The 17,634-nt window shown below is 57.2% G+C and overlaps 6 protein-coding genes across 6 annotated transcripts; 3 read left to right on the top strand and 3 right to left on the bottom strand.

Moving 5' to 3' along the window:
• Window positions 1-667: 667 nt before the first annotated feature.
• Window positions 668-1,618, top strand: MFIFM68171_01415 (uncharacterized protein; the record flags this gene model as incomplete). Its single annotated transcript, XM_071056837.1, has 1 exon — window positions 668-1,618. The coding sequence occupies one exon, from the start codon at window positions 668-670 to the stop codon at window positions 1,616-1,618; it is 951 nt and encodes a 316-aa protein (XP_070912938.1).
• Window positions 1,619-2,236: 618 nt separating this feature from the next.
• MFIFM68171_01414 (Gpi-anchored protein) lies at window positions 2,237-3,204 on the top strand (the record flags this gene model as incomplete). Its single annotated transcript, XM_071056836.1, has 3 exons — window positions 2,237-2,496; window positions 2,593-2,897; window positions 2,999-3,204. The coding sequence occupies 3 exons, from the start codon at window positions 2,237-2,239 to the stop codon at window positions 3,202-3,204; spliced, it is 771 nt and encodes a 256-aa protein (XP_070912937.1).
• An 835-nt stretch (window positions 3,205-4,039) lies between these two features.
• On the bottom strand, window positions 4,040-7,661 carry MFIFM68171_01413 (ML-like domain-containing protein; the record flags this gene model as incomplete). Its single annotated transcript, XM_071056835.1, has 2 exons — window positions 4,040-6,893; window positions 6,985-7,661. The coding sequence occupies 2 exons, from the start codon at window positions 7,659-7,661 to the stop codon at window positions 4,040-4,042; spliced, it is 3,531 nt and encodes a 1,176-aa protein (XP_070912936.1).
• Window positions 7,662-9,104: 1,443 nt separating this feature from the next.
• MFIFM68171_01412 (PMS1 protein 1) lies at window positions 9,105-11,581 on the bottom strand (the record flags this gene model as incomplete). The annotated part of the gene is made up of 2 exons (XM_071056834.1): window positions 9,105-10,331; window positions 10,379-11,581. 2 exons carry the CDS (start codon window positions 11,579-11,581, stop codon window positions 9,105-9,107), a joined length of 2,430 nt encoding a protein of 809 aa, XP_070912935.1.
• A 929-nt stretch (window positions 11,582-12,510) lies between these two features.
• On the top strand, window positions 12,511-13,293 carry RIB4 (lumazine synthase; the record flags this gene model as incomplete). The annotated part of the gene is made up of 2 exons (XM_071056833.1): window positions 12,511-12,716; window positions 12,891-13,293. The coding sequence occupies 2 exons, from the start codon at window positions 12,511-12,513 to the stop codon at window positions 13,291-13,293; spliced, it is 609 nt and encodes a 202-aa protein (XP_070912934.1).
• Window positions 13,294-13,640: 347 nt separating this feature from the next.
• On the bottom strand, window positions 13,641-16,438 carry MFIFM68171_01410 (uncharacterized protein; the record flags this gene model as incomplete). The annotated part of the gene is made up of 2 exons (XM_071056832.1): window positions 13,641-16,116; window positions 16,203-16,438. The coding sequence occupies 2 exons, from the start codon at window positions 16,436-16,438 to the stop codon at window positions 13,641-13,643; spliced, it is 2,712 nt and encodes a 903-aa protein (XP_070912933.1).
• Between the last annotated feature and the right edge of the window lie 1,196 nt (window positions 16,439-17,634).

The raw sequence follows: 17,634 nt of genomic DNA, 5'->3' as shown, positions 1-17,634 counted from the left end.
AGCTCGAAATGACGGGAGTCGGCGTTGGCGCAATGGACTTTGGTGGTGCGCCCAAATCGGCCAACCTGCTCGGGGCCAAAATGGGGCCCCCAGAAGCACAGGCACGCAGTGCACGGGGCATGCTGTGGTGCGCTATTGATGGGAAGAGTGGGTGACGGGACCAGCGTAGCGAGCGGCTCCAGTAACTTTGGTTTGGCGGCAAGGGGCCACTAAACGTACCCCGTCTCGAGGCCTGACGAATCCCAAAGCCCTTGTTCCTGATCAGTTTCTTCTGATGCAGCGTGACAGACAGAACGGAGTCCGTCTTAGCATATGTACCTCGAGTCTACCTCCATCTTTCCCCACGGACAAAAGCGCCGAGAGAAGCTTCCTACTTTTCTCGCCTCCCCACACCAAAAGCTCGCTGAACCTCGGTGTGAGTCTCTAAAGACCAGCTGCGGCCGAGTTGTGCATCTGTCAGAGTTCTATCCATCGTTTGACCATTGCACTACCGTGCAGCAGGGCTCTTTTCGCTAGCCGGCCACATCATCGCAAATGCAGCAACGTGGACCTCGCTCGTTGATGTATGAGCGAGGCTGCTAATGCAAAGTCGCGTTTGCTACGCATCCCATTGGCCGCAACCTCCTCTGAGCCGCGCTCACAATTGCCACACAGAAAACGGCCCATCATGGAGGATGAGGCTGCTAGACGAGTAGCAAAGGGGAAGGGCAAGGACGTCGAGGCTGCCGAGGAGGCCGGCGCCCCAGGAAGCACTGCTGCGCTAAAAACCGACAGCGGGGCGTCATTACCTCGTATAGCGCAGTCCGCCGCGGCCCTGCCTTCTTTATTGCTGTCAGGACCCCCGGGGGCCGGGCCTGGCGGCAATGAGAAAGGGGAGTCATCACGCGCCGGTGAAGCTTTAGCCAGAGCGGGCGCGAGTGCGGTTCAGTTGCGATCCAACGTCCCGAGCAGCGGCGAGTCTATGAAGAAGGGACAGACACAAGAGCATATTGCTCAAGAAGAAGCATCTTTTGCCGCCTTCCTGAACAGTGACAGGGTGCCGATGCTGTCACAGCCAAGCGGGCTGGAAAGGGCGTGGGAGTCGGCCAGTGCGACCACCCGGATGTCTCCAGCAACAACGACAGCCGAGACGCTCTTACCATCGGTTGTGGAACAGGAAGCGATGGACGGCGCCGACGTTGTTGCGTTGCTCGCTGCTGACGGCGACCTCGACCCCGTCTTTGATCCCAACGAGCCTGCAGCGCACGTTGATCTACCAGGACTACACAAGGCACTATTCGGCGGAGAGGCAGACGACAGCGCTTCGTCCGCGGCATGGGACAATGTGCTCAATTTCATCCCCCGATATTTTCAGAGGCAGACGGGGCCAGAGCATGACCTCGCCATGCATTTGGGTACTACCGACGCCGGCGAGGCCTGGCAGCAGTGGATTGACCAGTGGTCTCGTGTGCTGACGGACTACCAGGACGAGGTCTGGGGCGACCTCAGCGCGCTGGTCGAGGAAGCCCGCACCGAGATCCAACGAATAGAGGAGGCCAAGCCGGGCGAGAAACCCCCTGAGCCGACGGCGCTGCTGAGGCTGAGAGCCATCCTCGGCCACCTTCGGGGCACGCAGTAAACCTCTTCGGCCGGAGGAATATCCCGCGAAACCATCACGGAGGTTTATAGATCATTTGCCCCTGTTCTAGCCACTCGGACACCCTCTGCAATCCCATGTCACGTGCCGGGCATGGTGCTGGCAACAAGTTGCCCCGCGCTGGGGGGTTGCATTTCTACCCCGCTGACGCCCGAATGGGCCAGGGTATTGATATGTGTTGCTGGGCCAGCAATTGGATGACATCACTGCCAGTTTATTGGCTCCTGGTTGGCTGCTACACCCTGCACCAACCTCCTGTCATTCATCCCACCAGCCATGCTTGCTTGCAGTGCTGAGCTGTTGGAATCCATCCCGCCTTCATACACCGCTCGCATTTTGTCCGAGTTGTCGCAGTGCCGCAATTCGGCGCCGCGCCGTTGTTTGCCGCCCGTCTCTGTATATACACGCTGTTTCTGGCCAATTCAGCTATCGATCGATGCACATGCTTACATCGTCTGCTAATCCCGACTGTGAGAAGTTTGTCCGCCGACGAAGCCTGCGTTAGGCGCTATTGTACTCCGTTCTTCGGCGTTGCTGCCCACTGCTCCACGCCTCTGCTGCCATCCGATTCAAGGTCGATTGGAAAACGTCGGACTAAACATGAAAACCAGGCGGCCACTTCCCCTACCAGCGCTTTGGGCTCTGTTATTCCTCGCCCTCATATCGGCCCCGTCCGTCTGCGCTAGCCTTCAGCCCTTCCAACCCGTCGAGACAGCGGCCGTCGTCGCAAAGCGTCAAGCATGCCTGGAGAACTTCTACAGCTGCGCCAACCAAGGACCGGAGTTCAACGGCATCTGCTGCCAAAACGATCAGCGATGTGCGCTCGACGCCAATAACAACCCGGCCTGCTGTCCTAACGGGTGAGTCGTCCCACCCGCTCCCATCAGCGCCGTTTTGCTTCCTTATTTTCCCTCTCCCGAGGATGGGGACACTTCCATACTAACACCCATTCCCAGCGCCGTCTGCACCGGCACCGCCCCAGCAAGCTTCGTGCCCCCGGCCCCGTCCACCACTGCCGTCTCGTACGTGCCCAACACATACTTCTCCTTCCCCTACATCGCCACCTACTTTGCCAACCCGGGCCACTGCTCCGCAGCCGTCAGCCAGTGCAACGCTAACCACGCCGCCTGCACCTCCCAGCTCGGAGGGGCAGGCGCGGGCGGCGGTTATGCCGTGACCATTGTGGTCCCCGGCGGAGGCGGCACCACGGTCACGGCCGGCGCGAGCTTGACGTTCGACGCGGCGTCCGCGACGAGTATATGTAAGTCATGCGCCCACTGACCGGGACCGACCGATGTTTTTCAATGTTTGTTTTTTGTTTGGGGTGGTTTGGGCTGACGACCAATTTTCCTGTGCGTACAGGCAACAGTTTGTCTAGTGAGGCTTGCAGGGGCCTCCAGCCTACCATGTGCACACTGTCCGGTACTACCGCGGGCGGTTTCGTGTTCGGCACGGAGACGGGCAATGCGGCGGCGAGGCCCACGGCTGCACCGGCGGCAGCGGCGGCGGCATGCGCCGGATTGGTCGGTGCTGTTGCGGCTGCGGCTGCTGGGTTCGGTATTTTATGACGGAATGAGCGGTGTTCGGGATTGCGGGTGATGCACTAATGCATGTTTTCTCTTCGATACATTTCCTGTGGGCATTTCTCAGGTTTCAGGCATATGGGCGAGCGGGATCATGGGCGAGTTTGGCATTTCCCCTACTATATATACTTGACCACGCTCCTTACGAAGTGATGAAATAAACGACCCTGATACCCCAAACAATGTCGATCCTCGGGGCGTCTACGATGACCTGGACATTATTGTGTTCATTCTTTATGAGTACGCAGTTGGAACCGAGCCAGCCAAGAGCGGTTGGGCTCAAAAATCAAGGGGTCAGTAAACAGAGGTTAGACAACGTTACTGTTATCGTTCAATTGTGTACTGCCGACATCCAACCTTTTAAGCCCTAACCCGGACATCTATCTCGCTTTGTGTACAGCCAAACATCCATATATCCACCGGAAAACGAGCCCACGAGGAGCAGAGACAAGTGCCGCCTTTCCTATTACACCGCCATACATTTTGAGCGCCATCGCTAAAACATTCAAGCATTTGAGAACCCCCCAAAAATCACAAACCAAATAGACTGTGGTCCCCATTATACAAGCAATCGCGGGGATCTCCAAACAGTGTCCGCCATAAAACCAATGCGCCGGGGCCGGTAAAAGCATTGTCGCCATGCCGTCGTGACTGCGTGCCACCCAAAAAAAAGATAAAATAAATAAAAATAAAAACAATTAAAAAAGGATGTACAGGCGTCATTGATATTAAACTGTCGCGAACGATTATAGCGCCAAGAAAGGAACGTTGCGGGATGTGTGTATATGGTACGCGTTTGGACAGGGAATGTCCCTCAGTATCATCTCATCTCGTCAACTACTTCAGCAGAACTGCCTAGCAGGTCAACCTCGCGGTCGACCCTGCTGATGCTGCCCTGGCTGACATACCCATAGCCGGGAGGTCTCCCGTCGGTGCTATCGGCCCGGTCTTGCAAGTCAACCGGAGTAAGCTCATCGGTAAGCCCTGCCGACGACCCTGAGAGCCTCTTCTGCGAAGGGGTCCGTTCGAATGGTAGCCGGGACGCCGGGGTAGGCGACGGAGCGAGAGTGGAGGACTGGCCCGTCTCTGGTTGCTGTGACAGAGACACAGCCTTGGCGTGTGGGTTATTCCAAGAATTGCGCTTTGAACTCTTCCGGGGCACGTCTGGAACAAGCAAGTCGCCATCCACGTCAGGTTTCGTTGCTGTAGTCGTTTCGCCGACGCCTTTTTCAGTGGTTATCTCGGGCAACAATGTCGGTGCCTGCGTCGTACTCGCAGTGCCAATGTCGTCTGTCTCCTCTGCACCGGGTCTGCTTCCGTCATTCAAGGGTTCCCGCTCCGGTGACATTGCCCCCGTCGGTCGGGTACTCTTATTCCGTCGCCCCTCATCTTCGTCATCCGACTCGATAGGCCCATTCCGCAAGACACCCATCGCCACTGGTATTCCTGCTGGCGGGGCTTCATCCTCAAAATTGCCACCCCCAACACGCATTGCAGGTGGCATTCGAGAGCTTCTGACGACCTCGAAGCCTTTCCCTTTGTCTTTTCTCTTTCCACCGAACTTTTCCCTAAACCAACCCGCGGCGGACGCCATTGGGCCGGTTGGATCGGCCGGGCCGGTTCCCAGCTTACGGCTGGGCGCATCCGAATTCAGCCTCTGACCCCTGACTCCGTAGTAAAAGTCCACCTCGCGAGTCGAGTAGTCGGTCCTGGGGGTGAAAGAAACCGCATACGGTGCGGGCGTGGCGTCCCTAGAGATTTGTGTGCCGAGTTCTGCGGGATCACCTATAGTGCCAGTTCCGCCCTGACTCATGCGTTTCTGGGTCCATTCGCCGGTCGACCACGAGCTCGCCGTCTTGGCCACTTGCGGAGGCGGGTTCTCCAAGGTCGAGCGACGCTGTCTCGGCGGGCGGTAATAGGGATCTGGCGTCTGCATACCAAATGTGCCCTCGCGTCGAGCTGCGTGTTTAGGCGACGGGAGGAAGGAGAAGGTACTAGCCTCGCCTACCGTAGTCGGAGTGAACGAGCTTGCAACACTATAGTCAAGGTTGCGAGGCGGGGCATCGAGGCTCAAATATTCCAAACCAGACGAGCTTCTCTGGCGGTGGTGCATCGGGATGCTCACGCTTCCGGCCGACTCGCTCCGGACACGACCACTAGGCATGACGTATCCGGTTTTCGAGGCTTCATCAGTGTCCAGCATTGCGGAGCTAGACAGCTGACTTTGTCGCGACGGGCCGTGATCTCGCCGAGACATGCGACGAGACAATTGTCGCATCCCAAAGATCTTGGACAGACCACCCCTCGACTGCCCGCGGATATCGTCGCCGCCAGCTCCGAGCATTCGTGCAAGGACCTCGACAATAGTCTGTACGGCATTCAGGAGAAAGCCGAGCAGAAGCACACCGGCGTGGGTGACCAGGATTGCATAGCCGATCCAGCCCTTGGGTCCTTCGGTCACGCCAAGTGAAGGGATAAATGCCACCATCAGGAGAACCGTGATGAGACGGAGAACAGAGAAGAGCGTGTGGTAAGCGTTCATCGACGTAGGCGAGTGGAACGGCCGGAAGGCGTGCAGCGTCAGGATCTGGATCACCTCGCAAATCGCCAGGAGGACAACCTGGGCGACCCCGGAAGGCTGTACAGCCCCAATCGCGATCCCACGGACAAAAGTCAGGAGGACCGGAATCAGCGTGAAAGCCGCGGCTTCGTCAGAGTATGTGTTGTATAGCGGGCCGTAGAGGAGCAGTGTCGGGAGGTCGTCAAAAAGGAACGCCCTCGGTTTTGTTGTGGCAATGAGATATAGCAACCAGGCTGCGAAGCCGATGATGATGACCAGCGTAATGACGGCCAACGCCACCGTGTAAGCTGGCGAGTCGCTGGCAACAACGAGCTGGAATGTCGACAGGGCTACAATCGGGAGCAGAAAATAGTTCAGGACGATTCTGACGACGTTCCCAACAGTGAAGGGAATGTTCTTGGAGCGGAGGTCTTCCTCAGGAATTCTCTTGATGTACCGATAGAGCCACTGTCCGAAGAAGCCTGCGTGGAAGAGGACAAACATGGCACCGATGATGCCCAAGAGCCAGACCATCATGCCAACCCAGATGTCTTCGACGTTGGCCATGCCGGCCAGCTGGGCGAGCTCGTGCAGACCGTAAACGCCGTCAGTAACGTAGATGCCGTCCTGCACGCTGTTCCACGCCGGGTCTTTGCTCACGAAACTCTGGTTGAACATGAGGGCGGACCATGATGCCTGGCCAACAATGGGTTGGTAGTAGCCAGGATAGCTGAGGGTCAGGCCACCTGTCAGGACGGCAAACTGGATGTACTGCAGACAATCTCCGAAGCCCGGTGTGACGAGACGGAGGAGGTCGGGATCGCGCCCGTAGTTGGAACTCCAATGGAAGATGTCTGCGGCCCCCCACGGACTGAAGATGCCGGCAAAGACGGTGGCAGCGCCTACAAAGAGCAACACGACCAGGGGCAAGAAGGTGAGCATCCAAGCCAAGTCCCCCAGGTCTGGTGTCACGGATGCCGAGACACACCCAACGTTGGTGCCTCTGACATCCCCGTAGATGATCAGGAAGGTGGCCGAGAAGGACGTAAAGGCGTAGGTCGAGTAGAAGTCACTGCTCATAGTCACAGACGGTAGGACGTACGGAAGAGGTAGACTAAGCGCCAGGGGAGGTCAGCATCGCTGAGCCTGCTCGTCGTCCCTCACCTGATCAAGCTGCGATACAGTAATGGGTCTTGCAAACTTACCTCGAGTCGGCCTCGGGGAAGGCGGGGCCAAGGGGGCACGAAGCGTTGGTCAATGATGTATTGCAGAAGTTTGTGCTCTCGCTCCAGGGCTCGTACGTGAGGACTTCAATCTTGCTATGGAGTGTCGTGACCTTGGGAAACGGTACGTTTGGCTCAGGCTGGTCCAAGATCTTGCCATCGGTCTTGCCTGGATCAGTCCAGTCCGGGCTTCCAGGCGGCGGCAGCGGAACGTTCGTTGACGATCCCGTCACATTTCCCCACATTGTCACACGCAGGGTGTGCTTGGGATCAGTTGTATCGAACGAAGCGTCGACGAACATGGGGACCCATTGCAGCGGTGTCGGCACGTTGTTGATGTACGACTCAGATAGACAGTTCTCAAAGGGCACGAAGACAGCCGCGGCGGGGTGGAATACGGTAGTCGACCCGACCATTAACCCTGCCAAGGCAGCGAGGCGCAAGAGCCCAAATGGCCCGGAACGAGGCCATCTTCGATCGGAGTTCTCGGGCCGCAAAGCATGATGACATGGTCCGATCCGGTCGGCGGCGGCGGCGGCGGCGGTGGGGGGAGAATGCCGATGTCCACCGGGGCGGTCGCTTCGGTGGGCACTACATCGCTCGGGTGCAAGCTCCGAGAGAGGCGGGAATGGCGGATCGGAAGCATGGACTGTCGGCATGATTGGAGCGAGGCCGGGCCCGGATCGCGAATGCGTCGGCGGCCGGCTGACTCGAGAACACAGCGGAACGAGCGACAGCGACGATAAGAGAATGATCGGCGGCGAGGGCTCAGGCGACAGCGACCTACGTGCTGCGCATCTTGGACAAAACACCTTGAACCACAGCGACTCTTTCGCAGGGTCTTGCTGGCAACGGGAACGGCTCAACCCCCAGGCGACTGCGGGGACGGGGTGTTTGCTTGCGACGGGCCCGGGATTCTCGTAAAAACGAAAAAGAAGGAATGATGATGAAGGGCGGTGTCCACGGGCATGGCGACGCCCACCAGCCAGCCGAGCGATCAGCGGCCCCCGCCGCGCTGGTTGGCTGCGGCTAGGGCGATACGCTGGTATTGTGGGGCCAGACTCTCCAAGCTTCAAGGGTACGTAATAAGGTACAGTACGCTACAGAACTTACGCATGTACAAGGCTGCACTGCTGATGTCTCTGGGCACAGACGGAACCAGATACTGTCAAAGTTAGGCCCTCTTCATGAAGGAACGCTATATGGCTAGAGAACCCGAGCGGCGCGCCATTGCTCGGTTGAAACTTGACGGCTGACCTGTTTCGCCGTATACCCACCTAACACGAGCACCAACCGGGAACCAACTTTTGTGCTGCTGGAACGGCCCCCGCTAACAAACAGTGCGGTGCCAAGCCTCGATTGCCGTTTGTTCTTGTTCGGAACCCTGTGCCTTATTGTGCACTGAACCCGGCTCTTATCAACTGCGGTTCATCAACGCGGTGCCGTCGGCGAAACCTGCTCAGCCACAATCTGGGAATGGAGTGAGTTCGTGTCCTAAATCAGGCAGCGTGTGCGCCCATGAACCCGGGGTTGTCAGCATTATCCGGTTTGCCCCTTCCAACGGAGAATTTGCCTTGGATTCGAAAGGCCGGCCATGCCTGTTGGCCACGAATTGAGGAGCTGCTCCCAGACAATCAAGGCATTGCCCTAGCATCCAACCGATGCCTTGCCGGGTGGGGAACGCAGCTTCAGCTGCCTAGCTTAGTGCCCCCGTATTGACGATGCATATATAGGGCAAACACGCAAGCCGATGCAACGTGGCAGGCCCTGACGACGACGCCCTCGTCTTCTGGAGCGCAGCAACCTCGTTTTCACATGAGCGTGCCCTCTGTTTCACGCTAATGTCGGGTTTTCCACTCCAGAGCGGGATATTCCAGGCCCCCATTCAGTATTTGTAGGGGTCCAGGACTGGACATCAACGGCAACGCTACTCAGCTATTGGAGGTATTTTGCAATCCTACATCTGGGACATATAGCACAAGCTGAGTCTTTCCCTGGATGATGCCTCGCCCGATACCCCAACACTACCGGAGACTTTCCGGTAGTGATATCCCATAGAGCCAAAAGCAAACTTGTTCAGCATTGATCGATGCTGTATATCACTAGTTGGTGCGTTCCAGGAGAGATTTGGCCAACCTGGCCGCGTCCTCGGGGCTTATGCCGTCCCCGAAGCCGTCTCTTAGCTCCCCATCGACCAGGTATGTATCATACCGAGCTGCCCCACTGAGCCGCTGTGTCAGCTCGGAAAAATCAACCATTATTGTCAACAGCAACGTGAATGTCTGGAAATCGCGAGGGATTGTTTCAAGAGGCAGTTGCTCTGTCTTCAGCCGCCTGGGCTTCTTTTGCGGGTTCTCCGCCATGAAACATTGTTGCCTGGCGAGTTGTTCCCTCGGATCTTGGGTTGAGAGATTGTGTCGGGATCCCATTTCATTTTGCCTGTCCTTATGGTAAACGCCTCCATCTACTTCAACCGTATTGGCCATGTCACGCAATGTAGACTTGCGAGGGCCTGGTTCCTGTAAGCGGCTTTCCCGAGGACTGGTACCCGTGGCAGAGGCGTTTGCCGTCACATTATCCACAATATTGGCGCCGGGAAGATGCGATGCTGTCGAAGATCCTTCATTCTGTCTGAGTCTAAAGAGGTTAGGAAACTTCCATTGATTTCCTGGATCCACGGGACTAAGGTGCCATTGCCGTCGATTGCCCCTGTTGAACGAGATCCTGGCCTGGACCAGTCGGCCTGTGGGCTGCAGTGGTCGGCATTGAGCGCTATCCCTGGGGAAGACCTCGTCGAAGCTATGCCCATGAGGCGACGAGGATGGCGGGCTTCGGGGCCCCCGGTGGGCGCGAAGCCCGCCCTGTCTTCTTGACCGTGTAGCAAAAGTCGTTGTTTTCGGAAGTTGTGTGTATTCAAAGATATCCTGCTCAGTGTCTCCCAATGAGGAGGGCTGTAGGATTCGATGATCGAGGCGTTCTGTCGGGCATGTTTGCTGCCTAGACGGCAGCGGCCCTTCGTCAGACGCCGTAACGGCGGTATCACAAGGCCGGGATTCAGCCTCTCGGTGACATTCCTGGATAGACCCGCTTGGGAGCGGTTCGTGCCGCTGGTGTTGACGGGCCAGCTTGGCAATAGACCATGGATTCAGGCCCTCCTTTGATCGCTGTCTATCATCATCTTTATCTGCTTTAGTATTGGAGGCCGTGGGCGTATTCTCATTCGTTCCCTGTTGGTTGGCTTGTTGTGGGGGGTGCTCAATGTCATTTTCATCATCACTTAGACCGTCAAGTCCAGTGGACATGTCAACTCGCCATGGGGAGGCAATAGCCTTTGGATTTCAGCAGTGTCCGGTCGTGAATGTCCATGGAGTCTTACCTGAGTGGCTTCCGGATATTGGGGAGACGCGCCGTTGGGCGTATCAGCATCCATCGCGGTCGTAGGTTCCAAAGGCAATTTGGCTGGCGCCTGATCCTCCGGCGCCGAGTATATGCCTGAGAGAAACGAGCGGAACCGGTCAAATATATATTGTTCCTCCCGGAAGACAACATCGTCCTTTGACGTCTCTACGTTCACATCGTAGTAACCTAATGGACATCGGACATTCAAACTGATAAACGGGTCCTTAGGCAAGTCTGTTGAGTGAGCGTGGGCGGAATGATCTCCAAGACACTCCTTGAAGATGACGTAGAGTTTCTTCGCCGTCCCTCGAGCTGGCGAAAGGGGTCGAGAATCCACAGAAATGAAGGCACTTTTTCCAATTTTCCGGGGGTCGGCCGCTCGTCTTGGTAAAAGTGCCTCAAAAACCGGGCATGTCTCCTCGTCGGAGACATCCAGACCGCTCCAGGTGTTGGAGGGGCCTGTTCGGTGGTCCTTGCTCGAGTATACTTCGAAGATGCATTGGGATGCAAGTTCTGTGCTGAAGAGTTGCATGGCTGCCTCCTTTACACCGCCGTTCGCTGCGGGAACGTATGACCACGAGAGATTAGGGGTTTTGAGGACCGTGAATCTCAGCCTAATCCAATGCCTCGCAAGCGCATACGCCTGCAGAAGCTCCTTCATCCGGGCAAGATATTTTGGTGCTTCCTTGATGGAGACCTGTCGTCTGACAGGAAGATTAGAGAATAAACCAGTAGCACAGACGGTGGTGCCGACTGGGGCGGATGCGTGTCGTTGTGAGCCGATACCTCCTCCTTTGGCGAGGGTTATCACGGTCGCTACCTGTTCGGCCGACGCTCTTGTGGTCAGTGATATGTCCGCTAAATCATTGGCACTCGCCAGCGCAGCGCCACGGAATCCCAGCGTCCTTCCCCCCAGCTTTTCAAGCTCGCCAAACGACCGGAGTTTGCTAGTGTGACCCGGGCGACCGAGGGAGTCGAAGTCATCCTGCTGGATCCCATGGCCGTTGTCTCTGACCTCGATCCTATCAATTGCGTTAAGAGAGACCAGAACATCTATAGAGGTGGCACCCGAGTCAATAGCGTTGTCCAGGAGCTCCTTGAGTAAGACAACGGGGTTGGTGATGACAAGAGTTGAGCCCAGCTGGCGAACTGTGCCTTCGGGCAGGGCTGAGATTGGCATTCTGAGCCTGAACTGTGCCGTTCGGAAATGAATACAAATAAGTAGAATAGGGTGTGTTGAGGAAACTACTGTCTAAAATACCGTGAGGTTGGTGCAGAATTCGTCTCGAGAACGGGCAGCGGAGTCGTGGTCTTGTCGAGTTTTCAAGGCCGTATCTGTTGAGGTTGGGCTCGTATGTTTAGATTCGGACATGACGAAGCAGAAATCTAGAAGCTATCATGACAACGCTTTCTGTATTTTCCTTGCAGGTGGGGTGTATCGGGAGAGAGGGAAAGAGCCCATTGACAGCCCTGGAAACCGCTTGCCTTCGAAGGTAAGTGGGCTGCAGTACAGTACGTACCCGTCCGTAACCTCTTTCCTACACGAGAAAGAGATCATGTTCGTTTCCAGCACCAGACGTTACTCGACTTTACCTTACCGATCAGCATCCCTAAAGCGCCAGCTTGGCTAACCCATCTCTTGTATAGAGCCACGGAGAGTAAACAGTGCTTCGGTCACGGGGTGTTGGGTGCCGCCTGGCAACGTTGCGTGTAGATGCCTCGACCATGTAAGTCGGGCGGTTTTGAAGTTGTATCTTCAGTTCTCACGCTACCGGGGCCATCTTTCCTAGAGTTTGTAAGGTAGATGTTAGCAATTGTCTGTGTAACATCAGTATAAGAAGTCACTGGAGACACGGAACCTCAGCATTGAGAGTGCCTCGGCTTATTAAGCGTGCTTTTGCTTCCGGCAGTGGGGCCATGATCGGCCGCTACCCCTCCATGCCCCTCTTTCGTCACAGGTCCGGGTCCCTAGAGCAGGACGCAACCGAAAGACGCGACGAGACCTGGAATCTGAACCCACTCCTCGAAGCTTCCCTTCTCCGGCTACCCTGGCATACAAGCTCCCTTGGATACTCGTATAAAAGGCAGAGAAAAGAAAGATAAGGAAAGATGGTGCACACCAAAGGCCCAGCCCCGCAGGTCCACGACGGAAGCGCCCTGCGCATCGGCATCATCCACGCGCGCTGGAACGACACCATCATTGACCCCTTGCTTGCCGGCACAAAGGCCAAGCTTCTAGAATGCGGCGTGAAGGAGTCGAATATCGTGGTGCAGACGGTTCCCGGCTCGTGGGAGCTACCAATCGCCGTCCAGCGGTGCGCCTCTCCTCCCCCTCCCCGTCCTCCTCCCTGATGACGACGATCCTCCCCCATCCCCTATCCGCGATCCCCATTCCACACACCCACGCACCCTACATGCGTACTTCGTACATAGTTGGCTGCTGCCCCACTGACACACACCTCCAACGTATTGGACCTGAACCGAAACAGCCTCTACGCAGCCTCCCAAGTTCAATCCTCCTCGGCCGGCAGCGGCAGCTCAGCAGGCGACCTACTAGGCAGCTCGACAGCCGACCTGACAGCCTTTCCGGCGGCTTCCACGGCAGCGTCGACGGGCCCGTTCGACGCCCTCATCGCCATCGGGGTGCTGATCAAGGGGGAAACGATGCACTTTGAGTACATAGCCGAGAGCGTCTCGCACGGCCTGATGCGCGTGTCACTAGATACCGGCGTGCCCGTCATCTTTGGCGTCCTCACCGTCTTGGATGACGCGCAGGCAAAGGCTAGAGCGGGCATCATACCGGGGAGCCACAACCACGGGGAGGACTGGGGTCTCGCAGCCGTCGAGATGGGCGTGAAAAGGAAGGCCTGGGCGACCGGCACGATTGAATAGAGCGAGCGGACCTTGTATTTGTATTGTCAGTTTCGCGCAAGTGGGAACAGTCGGATGCAGGGATAATCGCTTTTCGATATTTCGTATTACTAGATTAGCGCTGCATCTAGGTGCTATGTCTATTGCCACGATCCTCGCAGACCTCCACACACATTCCAAACCTACTCATCCATCCCCTTATACACACCTGATACACCTCCCCAATTAACCACAAGCGTCAAATGAATATACACAATGCGGCGACTTGCTCTGATTCATCCAACACATGCACTCCCCAGACCGAGGTACTCTCCGACACCCAACCCCTCTCGCGTCGCAGCGATGCTCGAGTTGCGACATCGACCTCCTCAGCTGATAAACGCTCCAAGATCGCTGCTAATGGACTGCTTGCTCCGCCACATCGACTTCTTCTTCTCGCGCTTCGCCTTCATGGCTTCCCAGCCCTCCTCGTCATCGTCGTCCGAGGCGCTGCCGGACTGCGTCACCGAGATGCTCGGCTGCTGAATGGCTCCGGACATGGTTGAAGACTTCCTCATATGACCGGGTAGAGCAGGCTGCGCCGCCGGGACGTGTGAGACGGGGCGGTACCGACCCGGCAGACCGATGTTGCTGCGTTCAGAGGGAGCAATCGAAGGGGCGTAGCCAGCGCCGCCCTGGATGCGGATCGAGGGCGCATAACCTCCTGGCTTAGGCGGTTGAATCCACGATGCCGAGCTGGGTTGGACCATGCTCATAGTGCGCATCTGCGTCTCGCCTCGGCCAAATGGCAAATCCAGCATCGAATCGTTGCCGACGAACGAGTGCCGCATCTCGGGAGCAGCTGTACCGGGCATCATCCCCGTGCCAGGCATTCCGCCCATTGCGCTCGTATTGCCGAGCGAGGACGATGACATGTGCCCGCTGCTGTTCTGGTTGGCCATCATCTGCATGAATTGCATCTGCATCTGCATGAACTGCTGCATCTGTTGCGTCATCTGTATCTGTGCTTGGTCGCCGGCCGAGAGCGTTGGCGGGTTTTGATACATCATGTGCGGCGGGATGCCAGCGATAGGATCGAAGTTAGCTGCAACGGACATCCGGTTTTGGCCATCCAGATGCGGACTGCCTCGCCTCAGCGCGCGGCTACGCTCCTCGTTGGCAATGACTCCGATCAGCCCCCCTGGGGGTACCGGTGCGCCAGGTTGCCCGGGCGCACCGGCGCCGCCGCCCAGTGAGAAGCTCTCGCGGACAGAATTGCGAACAAGGCCGGCACCGACAAAAGGGTCTTGGGGTAAATTTCTCGCAAATGCGGGAAGACGGGCATTTCCTGTCGCCGGCATCTCGCCAATGGTCGACACGGGCCGTTGATAGCTCGGCTGCTGGGAGCCGCGGAGGTTGGGATTCGACATCATGGTGCTCAGACGGGTTGGCGGGCGGTTCTTGTTTGGGAAACCGTGTGCCGCGAGGATGGCCAACGGAATCTCCTCATCCTCGTCCGAATTCTCGGATGTGTTGGCAGCCCCCGGCCCAGCCATGGTAGCCGTATCTGGCAGATTCGGGGTGCTGAAGGATATCTGCAGGCTCGATCTCGGCGAATGCGTGTTCCCGGACTCCCCAGTCACCTTCATCATCTGTTGTCGGTACACAGCCATGTGGGCCTCCTGCTTCCGTCTTTGCTTTGCCTGCTGCTTGGCCTTTTCCAGATCATCCTCGTCATCCTCGTAGTTGTCGTCATCATCCTGGTCCCCATCGGGCTTGTCGCTGGCCGCACCGGCCTCACGCTCTCTGTCCTGCCGTTCCTTGTCTTTCCGATACTTTTCGAATTCAGCCGGGGTCATCACCTTGTGGCTTGATGGAGGGCTATCATTCTTTCGAGTAGTATAGCGGCCGGAGTACTTGGACGAGTATGTGCGGCCTGTGTCAAACAGACTATCATTGTCCCCGTCCAGAGCGTTCTCGTTCCTTCGATACCTAGACCCCGAAGGCGAACCCGCCGGCATCGTTGAGCCGGTCCCGGTGATGAATCCGGTTACAGCGGACAGCGAGTCTTTCAGAAGCCTAGCTTCCTCATCCTCTGCCTCCTCTTGCTCAGTGTTCGGCATTGGGGGCGAGAGCAAAGGTCTCTTCGGCCCTACTTCGGGTGACGTGACTGGCCTCCTTTCGATGGAAGGCGATGCGTGGCGGGGAACGGGCGGAGGCACAAACTCTCTGGAAGGGGGCGAAAGCGAGGGGCTGGCCGGTGCAATGAGCTGGTCATTAGAGTGCTGGCTGCTCCATGAATGCGCTGGAGGCTCTATCTTGGTCGTGGTATCGATCTGAATCGGAGCGGGTTGGCTGACTCGGGGTCCCGTGAGAGACCGAGGGGCTGGGGCCTGGCGCGCGTACTGATCGTTTTTCAGTGTGGCTACACTGGCCCGCTTATCGTTTCCAAGCATTAACTTGCCAAAATCGCCCCCCAAATCCAAGTCGAAGTCACCATCAACCCTAGGGGGTGTCACTGTCGTCGAGGTCGAGGTGGTTGTGGCTCTAGATCGGCCGTTCGCGGGCGTTTGCGCCTCTGTGACGGCGGGGCTGGACGGTGGCGACTCGTTTATCACGGGCGGCTGAGGTAAATGCTTCTTTTGCCCGCCAAACGAAAACGTACGGCCGGCAGCTTTCAAAAACCCGGTCGAGGATGATTTCGGAATCGGAGGAACTGGGATATCCGTGGGAGGCTTTCTTTGTGCGTTGCGCCAGTCCTCTTGTATTCCCGTGTCAGCAGAGGATGGGGCTGTCGAGGCATTGCTGTGGCGTGACGAGTTATCGGTTGAAGTAGTCTTGGTTGTATTCGAAGAGCCACTCCCTCTGCAGACCGTTAGCAAGGCGACTAGGCAAGCGGACATAGAGAGTGGGCCGGCACGTCCATATCCGGAACGCAGCATGGTACGTACCGGTTGGGTTTGAGATCGGCAAAGATGTTGTCTTCAGCAGTGACATCGGACCGAGTCGGCCTGTGAAGGGCACGGGTCGTTGTCGTTGTCGCCAGTTTCACGCCGCCGTCGAACGCCTTGGAACCAAGCACCTCGGATCGGTCTAAAACCCGAAAAGACGGTCCCGTCGCCGCGGCATTGTCAATAGCGTCAGCAGTTGACTTCCGCCTGGTGAACGCGACCGAGAATCTAGGCATAGGACTGTGCGCCGGGCGGTTCGAGGAGGGCGATGGATGCGCGGAGACCCGCGGGGGCGACCGTTTGGCCGAGCCGGTGGTGTCTTGGCGTGTCGGGCTGGCCAGAGCCTGTCGTAAGACGAGGCAGCAACCAGAGCGCGGTTTTGGAGGGCGGGTTTAGAAAAAAAACCTATTGCCTGCTTATTTTTCTTCTTCCCTGGTGGGAGCCCGGCTTAGCGCTGGTGGAGAGAGTGTTCTGGTCGACTGCATGATGGCGAGATGAGAAGTCAGCCCCAATGATCGCCAAAGTGGAGATAGGCCCGTTAGGACCCGCAAGCCTGCGCTGCCAGCGTAACCGAAGACTGACGCGGAAAGAAAAAAAGGGGTAGCTAGAACTGTTGACCGACTGAACGGTTGTCCTGTCGAGCCGTTCTTCGCAGCCGAAGGTAAAGTGACTTGAGGTTGGGGCATCTTATTGGAGAAAGGGGCAAATGCTGATCCGATGCGGGAAGGGCTCCAGGGCGGAAAGGGTTTCCACTTACAAGACCAGGAAGCGGCCAGAAGTGTACGGGAAGCTCGTCGAGGGATTAGGACTACGTAGACGATAGACGGCTAGCCCTTTGTAGGTATATAAAGGAGATGCGCTGTCGACGGACCGTGGTAGGTAAACACAAAGTGAGGGATTGTAGTGAAAAAGAGGTGAAGAAACCACACGCTATGAACGATCCGGGGCCAGATGAAATGTAGCTGAAGAGACAGTCGCAGATTAGGGCATCAACAAAACCAACAAAACCGGAATAGCGGGCGAGAGCAAAAGAGGAAAGGCCGTCGTTCGAGGTATAAAAATGATTAGCACCACGGGAGCTGTAGTGCTCTAGGACGTCCTTGAGGGAGAAAGCCGAGATAGGAGGACCAGCAACGAGGACGACGGCACAAGATGGGGAATTAGGAGAAAGAGGCGGTTGGCAGAATTATTTTTATTTCCCTAGCCCAGCAATAAACTACTAAATGGAAAGTGGGGAGCAGCAGATGGCGCTACCAAATGGGTGCCACTGTGCCAGGCCATGGCCGCAATAGTGCCCTCTCGTTGGAGCGCTCCCCCCTGCCCAACCGGGCTTCCCTTCCCCCCTTGTCGACCCAGCTGCCCACCACCGCCGGCGGCTGCCCGGGACCAAGAAGCGGGCACAGCAAAGCCACGACAACCAAAACGGGGTTCA

The sequence above is a fragment of the Madurella fahalii genome, assembly GCF_045866475.1.
Source record: "Madurella fahalii IFM 68171 DNA, scaffold_1, whole genome shotgun sequence".
NCBI lineage: Eukaryota > Fungi > Ascomycota > Sordariomycetes > Sordariales > Madurella > Madurella fahalii.
Note: the sequence above shows the minus strand (reverse complement) of the source record. Positions and strands in the feature narration are given on the sequence as shown.